This window comes from Pipistrellus hanaki (genome assembly GCF_964339955.1).
Source record: "Pipistrellus hanaki genome assembly, chromosome: 11".
Classification (NCBI taxonomy): Eukaryota; Metazoa; Chordata; class Mammalia; order Chiroptera; family Vespertilionidae; genus Pipistrellus; species Pipistrellus hanaki.
Genome location: NC_140513.1, coordinates 34,803,136 through 34,814,857, shown reverse-complemented (window position 1 = coordinate 34,814,857; position 11,722 = coordinate 34,803,136). Strand labels below are relative to the sequence as shown.

At 40.0% G+C, this 11,722-nt stretch overlaps 1 protein-coding gene across 1 annotated transcript; it reads right to left on the bottom strand.

Annotated features, from left to right (window-relative positions):
- Positions 1-4,322: 4,322 nt before the first annotated feature.
- Positions 4,323-10,048, bottom strand: RFK (riboflavin kinase). The gene is made up of 4 exons (XM_084899437.1): positions 9,584-10,048; positions 8,425-8,576; positions 6,303-6,405; positions 4,323-5,607 (listed from the first exon to the last, which is right to left on the bottom strand). The coding sequence occupies exons 1-4, from the start codon at positions 9,663-9,665 to the stop codon at positions 5,477-5,479; spliced, it is 468 nt and encodes a 155-aa protein (XP_084755563.1). The 5' UTR covers positions 9,666-10,048; the 3' UTR covers positions 4,323-5,476.
- Positions 10,049-11,722: the final 1,674 nt, after the last annotated feature.

Here is an 11,722-nt window from a genome sequence, read left to right as displayed (position 1 = left end):
CATGCTTTACGAGTTCCCATTAGGAAGAAAAGCAAGTGAGGCTGCAAAAAACATCTGTAGTGCTCTTGGTCAAGATGCAGTTAGCGCCAGAAAATGCCAGCGTTGGTTTGAGAAATTTCGCGAGGGAAATTTTTCGTTAGATGACAAGAGTGGTCGAGGCCGTGTGTCCAATTTTGATCAAGAAGCTCTTTAAGCTCTTTTGGTGCAAAATCCTCAAATTACCCAACAAGAGCTTGCGACAACTTTAAATTGTTCACAAAAAACAACTTCCAATCAATTGCGTGCACTTGGCAAAGTCCAAAAGTTTGGAAAATGGGTTCCTCATGAGTTGACCGACAGCAACCATAATCAAAGAGTCACAATTTGCAGTTCGCTCCTCTCTCGTCAAAACCGTTTGCCGTTTTTAGAGCAAATTGTTACCGGAGATGAAAAATGGGTGCTGTATGTTAATTTGAAAAGGCGGCCTCAATGGTTGGACAAAAATGAGGTTCCGCAGCCCACGCCAAAACCTGACTTGCATGCGAAAAAAGTGATGTTGTGTGTTTGGTGGAATTTTAAAGGAATTCTTCATTATGAACTTTTACCATCTAACCAAACCATTACAAGTGCAGTGTATAGTGCCCAATTGGAAAGGTTAGCCCAAGCTTTAAGAGAAAAAGAACCCGCGCTGATTAATCGGAAGGGCGTAATTCTTCACCACGATAACGCACAACCGCATACTGCAAGAATCACTGCTGAAAAACTGCGCCAGTTGGAATGGGAAGTTCTCCCTCAACCTGCATATTCTCCTGATATTGCCCCTTCCGATTACCATTTGTTTCGTTCTTTGCAAAACTTTCTTCTTGGAAAAAAATTTAATGAAGAATGCCTCAAAAATGCATTGACCAAATTTTTTGCATCAAAATCACAAGAATTTTACAACAGAGGGATTAAAATGCTTCCTGAGCGTTGGGCACAAGTAGTAGAAAACAACGGCAACTATATTGTTGATTAAATTTTGTTGTATTGTTTAAATAAATTCGATTTAAAAAAGTATTAGAAAACGACATTAATTATTACTAGACCTAATATTTGTACCACAAGCTGGGTTCCCAGTGAAGGTCTAATTCTGTTTATATAGTAAGGTCAGTATCAGAGGAAAATTAATGTATAATTATATACAGATCACTTTCTGTACATAGATATTGAAGAAATTGAAACACAGCCTAAGAGCTCTAGAAGCCTATACTCGTCTAGGGGGTCTTGGGTGTAAAAAAAAGGTGGAGTCTACAAGCTAAGGTAATTATAAAAATACAAGAAATTGGGAGTTTGGGGGCAACACCTATGAACAGACTATTGTGAAGTTGGTATGTGAATTCATATATTCATGAATGCTGCTAGAAAATATCCACTGCCCTTCTGTTAAGTGACTTTCAATCTACCTGAATTCTGTACCCCACTGATCTGTTCCAAGACCCCCAGTAGATGCCTGTAACTGCAGATATTACCACGCTCTATATATGCTACATTTTTCCTATACATACAATAATAAAGTTTAATTTATAAATTAGGTATAGTAAGAGATTAACAATAATAGAAAAATTAGAATATACTGTAATAAGTTATGTGAATGTGCTCTCTGATAACTGATTTGATAACCTACCAGGCAAGTTAGTTACTGACAGGAAACAAATACAGCATGGATACACTGGACAAAGGGATAATTCACACTTTGAGTGGAACAGGTGAGAGACTTTGAAATTGATTTAGAGGAAGGGAGCAGGAGAGAACATGTCTCCTGTACATTCCCGACCAGGGACCCAAACCCGAGAACCTTCAAATGCAAGCAAGTGTGCTCTGAGCCACACCACCCAGGACCAGGTGAGAGATTTCATCATGCTCTTAGGTGAACAATGAGAGCAAAGAAAACAAAAGGAAAAATAAAAACAAATGGGACTACATCAAACTAAAAAGTTTCTGGACAACAAAGAAAACAATCAACAAAAGAAAAAGACAAACTACTGAATAGAAGATATTAGCCAAAGATACATCTAATAACAGATTACTAACCAAATTTTTAAAGAACTTAATTCAACTTAACACCAATAAATCAAACAATCCAATTTAAAAATAGGCAGAGAACCCAAATAGATACTCTTCAAAGAGAATGGACAGATGCCAATAAACATATGAAAATATGCTCAACTTGCCACTAATCATCAGAGAAATGCAAATTAAAACCACAATGAGATATAACCTCACACCTGTCAGAATGGCTATCAGTAAACCAACAAACAAATGTAGGCGATAGGATCGTAAGTTGGCACTGTGGAAAACAGTATAGAGCAGTGGTTTGCAGCCTTTCTAATGCCATGACCCTTTAATACAGTTCCTCATGTTGTGGTGACCCCAACCATAAAATTATTTTTGTTGCTACTTCATAACTGTAATTTTGTTACTGTTAATGAATCTTAATGTAAATATCTGTGTTTTCCAATAGTCTTAGGCTCTACAGCAGTGGTTCTCAACCTGTAACAGTAGCACAATTAGTTATCAAGTAGCAACAAAAATAATTTTATGGTTGGAGGTCACCACAACATGAGGAACTGTATGTATTATAGGGTCTTGGCATTAGAAAAGTTGAGAACCATTGGTATAGAAGTTTGTCAAAAGTTAAAAATACAACTATGTATCCTCTCTCCCTATTTTTTTTTTTGGGGGGGGGGGCGGTCGGGGGGGAACCAAAAGTTTTGGTGACCTTAAAAAAATATATTGTATATATATAACCATCTTATGACCCAGCAATTCCATTTCTGGATATTTATCTGAAGAAATTCAGACCACTAAGAGTGATGAGGATGTCAAGTCCAGCATGGGAACATAGTCAATATAATCTATAATAATAAAAGCATACTATGCTACTTAGACCAGACAGCCAGACAACCTTCCGGATGAAGCCGGAGCTGTAAGGGCCAAGCCCCTTGTACATATTTCATGCATCAGGCCTCTAGTATAACTCTATGTGATACCAGGGGGGTTCTAGGCTTATAAGGGGGGATCACTTTGTAAATGAAATAAATTTCTAATCACTATGCAGTACACCTGAAACATAAAATAATGAATGTCAACTGTGATTGAATGAATGAGAAAGGCAAACAAACTATGACAATGTTTAGTCAAAATTTATCTCAACACCTGAAATCAGACCAATAAAAAATGGCACTACTGCAATTTCATATAATACATCAATGTTTAAACTAAAACATAAAAAAATTAGGCCATATTTCCTAACCCAAACACTATTCATTTGTCAAGAGTGATGGCAATTTTACAAAACGTAAGGTGACAAAATATCGAAGAACTTTCACATATTTACCGAGGACATAATTAGCAATAGTCTGTTCAAACAAATACAAATTTGTTTTTTACACTTCCCATAAAGCCACTGATATTTAAGGCTTCTTTCAAGTATGGGATTTCGAATATTAAATTACCTTTCCTAAGTATTTTTAGAGAAATGAAAAAATACACTACATTAGGGGTGTCGAACTCAATCAGAGAAGGGGCCAAAATCTAAAATCCAGCCTAAATCGCGGGCCGAATGGTTTACTGAACAGTCATAAACTGACAATGTCATAAACTGACAGCGGAGTGCAGTGATGACAGCGCGGTGCGGGCCACATTGCAAGGCCTGGCGGGCTGGATTTGGCCCGCGGGCCTTGTGTTTGACACATGTGCACTACATTGTTTGCTCTGGTCAAATCCTGGTCAAGCGGCTGTAGTCAAGCATCGTGAGGGAGACAACCAATGGATGGGATGTCCCTCTCATATCAATGTTTCTCTTCTCTCCCTGCTTTTCCTTCCTCTCTTAAAAAAAAAGAAATATATATCCTTGGGTTATAACAACAAAAAAATACATTGTTTACCATGAATTTATCCATGCTTCTGATTCTCCAACATTATCTTTAAATATCATAGAGGCCTGGTACATGAAATTAGGCCTTCTTTCCCCTGGCTGCTGGATTCTCTTGCAGCCCCAGCTTTGTCTGGCCTACTTAGCATATTACACTTTACTATAGATACCTAATATTTTGGTTATGATCAATTTTCTGTTTAGATTAGGGAAATATGATTTTTAATAACTTTTATTTAAAATTACCTTCTATGTACCTCTATCTCCATCCCAACCAAATCTGGTGCCAAAGTCAATACTACTTTGTACTGCTTCTGGGGCTAAAAGACTCTGTAATCAATCTCTTAAGTAGTCAAAGACTAACTTCCTGCCAATATAAACAAGTCTTCAGTGACCAAAATTCACTTGTTAGGAAAAAATGCATAGTATGAAGATTATGTAACTAAGACTTTATTTATACTTTACCCCCAAGCTACAAGCACTCTTATCATTAAATTACATTGTGCATACACCATTACAACAGTTTGTTTGCTCAGGAACATACAATCACACTAAATATAATTTTCTATTTCATAGCTTAATTGGCTCATAAACAGTTTCCCTAGGAGGAAAACCAAGTGTTTTGTGTTCTTTAAGAAACTGGCATATATAAATCAAGTGCTACGTGTCCACTTAGACTTTGAGTAAACCCAAAGATGAAGCTTTCGGAGTTTTTCATATAGTGGAAGATGGAATGGTGGCGATAGATGCAATCCTTTGTTAAGTCAGAGGATATTCTAAATGGAAAAAAAATTGACATGTGATTGCTTAAAGGAAAAAAATAATCCAAATCAAGAAAAAAATATTGACTATCTACTCTTAAAGAACAGTGATATCTATTCAATACAAAAATGAAACCTTCAAATTCAAAATACACTCATTTTAATGTTTTAAGAGAGACCAAAAAGACTGATAGCAGAGTCCAGACCAATCATAACTGAGGCAGATGTTTAAAAAACAAAAACAAAAACATGATAATGATTTGACTTCTAATTTTCCATAAAGGAAATTAGTCGTGACTAATTAAAATTTTACAAGTATTCATGTTTGTAGTAATATTTTAATGCACAAAATATAAAAAATACAATGTATAAATTTTCCCTCTTATGTTTATGATAAGCTATCAAACCTGTTTTAATAACTTACTTTTATAAGCCTTCTTTGTTTAGCAGCACATGCTAATCAAGTACATACATGCTAGCCTCTTACTATAATTAGTTTTCATTTCAAACTAGTAACTTGCCTTTTTACCCATAGCTTTATACATTTCATTCCCCTTATAAAACACTTGATATTTCTAGTGGTAAATTTTAGTCAACATATTACATAGAAAGAATCTAGATTTCTAAAATAAGGATTTTTAGTGCTATAGCATGATGGGTTTAATTGAACATGAAGCATAATAATAATTACATTGCACTGTTTAAACTAAGTCACAGCTGTAAGAAAATTTTTGGTTTTTCAAGTGTAACCAAGATGAGACTGCAGGTTTATGCGCAGTAAAATATTTGAGAACAATGAATGAATAAGTAAGATGATTTTTCATCAGTGGCCATTCATTATTTTGCCTTTTGGAACCTGGAAGAAATTGTCTTCTTTGAGTTTCAAATGTTCTGGTAAATCTAGTCGTTTCTTAGCTTCTTCAATATCACCTTGGATTGCAGAAATAAGTGACTCTGCAGAGAGAATATAGATAAGACAATGAAAACTGCTGCTACACTTTATACTACTCCTATGTTCAACCTCTCCAAAATACTCCAAGGCTGGCTGTGTCTGTGCAACAGGATAATTGTCTAGTAATTGTTCTATCCATTCTTCCAGACTTAAGTAAAAAGTAAAAAGATGTCTCTATCTTATTGCAATTTCTTAGAGAAAGGCATTAACAAAAAGGTATATTGCAAATACCTAATGGAACAAATATTCTCTCAATTCTCTTCAGCATTTACACTTGTAAACAAAACTCTACAATTAAAACCACCACATTATACTATCGATAAGATACTTGATACCATTTGTTTCAAAAGTTTTATCGTTTTACACCAAGCATTGTAACACATCCATCATTCGTTACAACTTATTTACTTGTTCTTAAAAATATGAAAAGGAAATAAAGGTTTTATTAACTGCATACTGCTGGGTTTAATAACTTATGGTCCATCACTTACTATGTGACCCTGGGAAAATTATGTAACCTCTCTGCAGAATAATCCCTCATATGGTTATTGTGAGGATAAAATAAGTTAACCCATGTAAGGCACTTAATACAGTGCCTGGCACATATTAAATACTCAAATATTATCGTGTACTGACACGATTATTATTAGAAGCAGAAGTAGTTGCAATAATACTTATGATATAACAAAGAACTTACCTAAAGAATCAAAGTTCTTTTCTGGTCTGAGGTAGCCAGCAATGGCCACATTGAGGATTTCCCCATAGAAGTCCTCTTTGAAGGTATGCATGATGTGAGTTTCCTACAGTCAAGAAATGTTTAGAAAATAATTACCATCACATTGCAGAATAAAGCTAAAATATGGAATACACATATTAATAGTGGAGTAAATTAAATGAAACAATCAACCCTAGTTAGATCTTGGGTTAAAACTTAGAAATAGTTTTTCCTGAATCTTCTTCCACTGCTCCTGTTCCTGCCCCTGGCCTTACATGTAAACATTAGTACTGAGTAAGGTAGAAGCTATACCACAAATCTGGCATTATTTGCTGTTTATAGAAAAAAATGCCATGTTGCAAAGTAATTAAGAGTCTTATCAAGGTGAAAAAACTGAGCAAAGACATCAAAGAGGGAATGAATGTCAAGTATTAAGAGATGTTACCACTAATATAACTAGCTCTAAAGTTAACCTCTAACACACACTCACTTTAGAAACTATCAAACTACCAAAGCTGAAGACTGATGTGGGGGGTAGAAGAGCCCAAGCAGTTTCCTGATGTAGGGATGGTGTAACAAATGGACACAACATGTGTTGGAACAAAATGGTGCAGGGGGTAGAAGCAACTCTGGAAATCTGAACATAGTAGGTGCCTATAAAAAAAAAAAAATCTGAGCTCAAAAAGCAGAAAAAGCAATGTAAAGAGCAAGCAAATGCACAAGGTAGTTGAAGCTGGATTGGGATGGAGTCACTGGGAACCAAAAAGGTTACACAATTTAGAAACATGTAACTTGAGACTAGAAGTATATTTTGAAGTGTATGACTTAAGAAAATTTAACCTATAAAGTGATCCTTAAATCTGAAGTAGCTGTTACAAATCAGCTAAGTACTGCTAGGCCATTCATTAATATAACTGAGATATAAGAGCAATTTATGTTTGATATAAAAATGATCTACCTAAAAGAAATCAAAGACAAAAATCTGAGTAAACATAGCAAACATAGCAAGTTCACCCTGAGCTTAAAATAATTCAGACCAAAAACAAAAGGAAATTTGCACATAGATTCTTCTATTAAGGTAAGTTTTTTCCCCTCTCTTATATAAAACTAGAGGCCCGGATGCATGAAATTCATTCAAGAGTGGGCATTCCCTCCTCTGGCTGCCTGCAACTGGCTTCCCTCTGGCACCATGGACTGGGCTTCCCTCGAAGCCTCAGCTCACTCCGGAAGGGGAAGGTTGTCTGGTCTAATTAGCATATTATGCTTTTATTATTATAGATAACCCAGTCTCTCATAATGGCTTGAGTTTGTTTGGGTGGGGGCGGGGCCATGATCCTTTCAGGACATTAATATGGGCTCTCTCCAAGTGTCCCTAACTAAGACTCTGCATGCAAATTAATGGTATTTATGGATCTTATGAAGTCCTGATTTAAACCATTTTTTAAAAGAAAATATGGATATTAGAAACTTTTCTTAAAGCTCTTATTAGAGCTTTGGTTTTGTTAGATAACTAAATCTTTTGTCATACAAGAGTTGAACTTAAGCAAGGAAGTACTGTTGCAAGAGCACCAAGTTAGAGACTCAGGTCACACATTTGGCTTTCAAAAGGATACCTTAACCTCTCTGGGGCTCAGTTTTCTCATCTGTAATTGAGGGATGAGTTAGAAGACATATAGATGCTTCCATGGCTTTGAACTAATAAATTTGACTTGCCTCCTTTCTTTCCAGTAAATTTTTGAACCAAAAGGAAACTCAGATATGTAAGAGCTCGACACTATTTTAAGAGAAACAGCAAAAATGTCCACTTTCCCTAAATTTATATACAGATTCAATGCTATGCCAATCAAGAGTCAACTATACACTTATGAGATTCACTTTAAATCCAGAGACCAAGATTTAAAATGAAAGGAACAAGTTAATTACATTCAAATAGTAACTAAGTACTTCACTTTTAAATCTTTCAAGTGTGATGCCAAAAACTTAGAATTTAAACTATGTTGTGATTACCACTGAGGTAGTCCATTACCTCTATATGTGTATCTAACACTGCATATTGCTCTAAATCATCATCCATTTTCAGTTACAGAGTGAAATACATTCTTACCATGGACTTTTTCGTGTTCTTGTAGTATGGGTTCCATCCTATGCTCACCACCATCTTATGGACTTCTCCACTTCCCACACTGGCCCATCCATAATAAATGCCAGTGGATACATCAGCGGGAAGATTATCTACCACTTGTTCAGGAAAGTTCGCTTAAAAACATAAGTAAATGTTATGAGTGTTAACAGTTTCACAACCTTTATAAAAATCATACCCAAAGCTAATCTAAATAATTAGGTTCAAAAGACTCCTAGGGCTTTTCCTATGGGTTAACCCTACCATTTCATATTCTTTTTTTTCAACTTTTGTTTTTTAACTCTTTATTGTTTAAAGTATTACATATGTCTCCTTTTTCCCATTGACCTCTCCCGTGCAGTTCCCGCTCCATTTGCCCTCACCCCCCTGCTGTCTGTGTCCATGGCTGCTGCTTATATGCATGCATGCAAGTCCTTTGGTTGATCTCTTACCCTCCCCAACCCCCTCCTCCCGCTCCATCTGAGGTTGGATAAATTTCTCCTCTTTAGGTGTCTAGGTTAGGAACAAGGCAACACATTACTCTTTGGAGGCAGAAGGCAACAAGTACATGAACTGCTGTAATTTTTAGACCTGGTCTTTTGAAATCACTTGAAACACACCTATCTCTAAACTCAGACTGCTTTCATAGGTCTGGGGGCAGCTATGACTAAAACGAAAGTAAAAAGACAAAAGAGAGAGGGGAGGGGGGGGGATTTTTCTCATTCAGCTATCACTTGGACACCATCTAATAGATTTTTTTAAAAAATAACCCTACAATTGGGTTGAGAATTTAACAACCTGCCCAAATTAATTACGTTTCCTAACGGGCTAGGTTCCTGCCATGCTTGACAGCTCTATCACAACAGGATATAGAGACGGCAAAGGGGGTCCCCAAAACTCAGCTCCAGGTTCCTGCTCTCTCCACCCCTCAAGCCAGGTGGTGCCTGGAGAACCCAAAGCCACGGCCCAGGACCTGCTCCCTCAGCCCCACTGAAGACCCTCCGCTTAAACAGCGCAGGAGGCGGCAGAGGAGAGGGTGTCACCTCCGTCCGCAGCCCCACAGCCCTGCCCCGAGCCCCGAGCCCCGACTGACGTCCCGCCCCCACGTGACCGGTCCCGGCGGCCCGCGCCCTCCCGCGCTCACCGGTGGGGATGCCCAGCTGCTTGGAACCGCGGCCAAAGCCCCGCACGACTTCGCCGCGGCAGAAGTACGGCAGGTTCTTCATGACGCCGTCCGCTCGGGACTCGGGCTGCGGCGCGGTGCTCAGGTCCGGAGGGGCCGCCGTGGAGGCGGTGCCCGGACCCCCGGACCAGATGGGGGACGCGGGCGGGAGTCCGGCCGGCGGGCCGGGCGGAAGCACCGCGGGCCGGGAGGCGCCGAGGACACGCCGCGGCAATCCCTCCGCTGCTGAGCCAACAGAAGCTGCCAGGCGACTGGGACGCTGTGTCTGGCTCGGGAGCGGCGGGGCCGGCCGGGATAAATGCGATGGTGGGCGTGGAGTGCGCTGGGGGCGGGCCTTCGCGGAGGGACCCCCCCACTCCCCTCAACCCATGGAGCGCCACGCGCCTGCGCAGATTCGCGGTCCTGAGAAGCGGAGCGCCTCCGGCTTCCGTAGCCCCGCCCCCACGAGCCCGGCTCCAGCTTGGCCACGCCCCCTCCTGGCCCCGCCTCCAGGCCGGGCGCAGCTTCAGGGAATTTCCGCTCCCAGGTTCTTGGAATTGCGGATTTGAAATAACCGTTCTGGGACCGTAGTACTAAGTGTGCTTTTTGTTTGTTTGTTTTTTTCCCCCCTTCCTCGTTTTCACTAAAATCCTAACGCCAAATAGAAACATTCTTTAGGTCCTCGGTAACCACTAGATGGCTTGTCATTCGCCGCTCATCCGGCTCTTAAACATTTATTTGTTAAAGTTCAAAGTCCCAGGTCAGAGATCACCTCTCCACAGAGGCCTCTCCTGCCTGCCTGCCCTAAGCGGCCTCCATTTGAGCATGGTCTGGATTTCAATCAGAATGTGAGCCCCAGCCCTGGCCGGTTTGGCTCAGTGGATGGAGCGTCGCCTGCAGACTGAAGGCTCCCAGGTTCGATTCCAGTCAAGGGCACCTGCCTGAGTTTCAGACTCTGTAAGGGGGCATGTAGGAGGCAGCCGATCAATGATTCTCTCTCACTATTGATGTTTCTATCTCTCCCTCTCCCTCTCTGAAATCAATAAAAATATATTAAAAAAAAAAAAAAAAGAAAAGAATGTAAGCTTTGGAAGGTTTCAATAATGAGGTTGCCTCCCTTCTCACTTCCTCACCTCAGGAGGCTCGCAGCCCCCTCTCCATGCTCCCTCCACGGGCTGTGTTCTTGGCAACTTCAAGAACCAGATGAAAACCTTGATCTCCACTGAAATGCAAACCTGTGAGCCTCTGGCCCTTGCAGGTAAAGGTGACTACCCCTAGAAGTACAGCTCAGGAGATACACGTGACTCACAAAGTCATCCTTCCGTCTTGGTCTTGAGAAAGAAGTTTTAATTGTTCTCTTTTACCTTTCTCTGCTGAAGGGGAGCAGAGTTCGCCCCCCCCCCCCCCCCAAATATGCCTCTTTGGGGATATGGGTTATTTTAGGCTGGTGAATATAAAAATGCAAATGTGGGGGAAGCTCTGAAAACCAAGCATAAGGAGGTCCCCCTTGTAAGAGAACATTCACATTGGTGAGGGAATGCTGCAAGGGTATGGCCCTCGCTGTACCCGGAAGAGGAGGCTATCAAAATCTCTGTAAAACTGTTAACAATGAAGAGGGCGTGGACTTGTGCCTAACAATCTTATCCTTGTTAACTGCTTTTCCTGGGTACCTCCTGTAACTGACTCCCACCCCCAACATCTTCCTTTGCCTTTAGCTGAAGGTGGCATGTAAGGTGATGGCTTCCACCATTTTGCCAACTTAGTGTTCCCGGGTCTCTCCTGTGGGTAAGGAGGCATGCGTGTTATTAAATTTAATTCTTCTGCTAATCTGCTTTGTGTCGATTTAATCGATACACCACCCAGGAGAACTCAGAAGGGTAGAGGAAATTTTTCCCCACCAACACTACAAATGTGTGTGAAGTTTTGTCCAGACTTAGCAATTACTTTTGTTACAGAGAAAATCCCCCAGCCCAGAATGCTGTCACTTTGTGCTATGTCCCTGGATACCAACCCTATGATCATGGGAATGAGGAGCAGAGGTGTATTCCTCCAGGCTCATGTCTGGCAATGCTGAAGAATGAGCTCCACAGAAAGGAAGATTGAAACAAGAGTGTGGAAAAT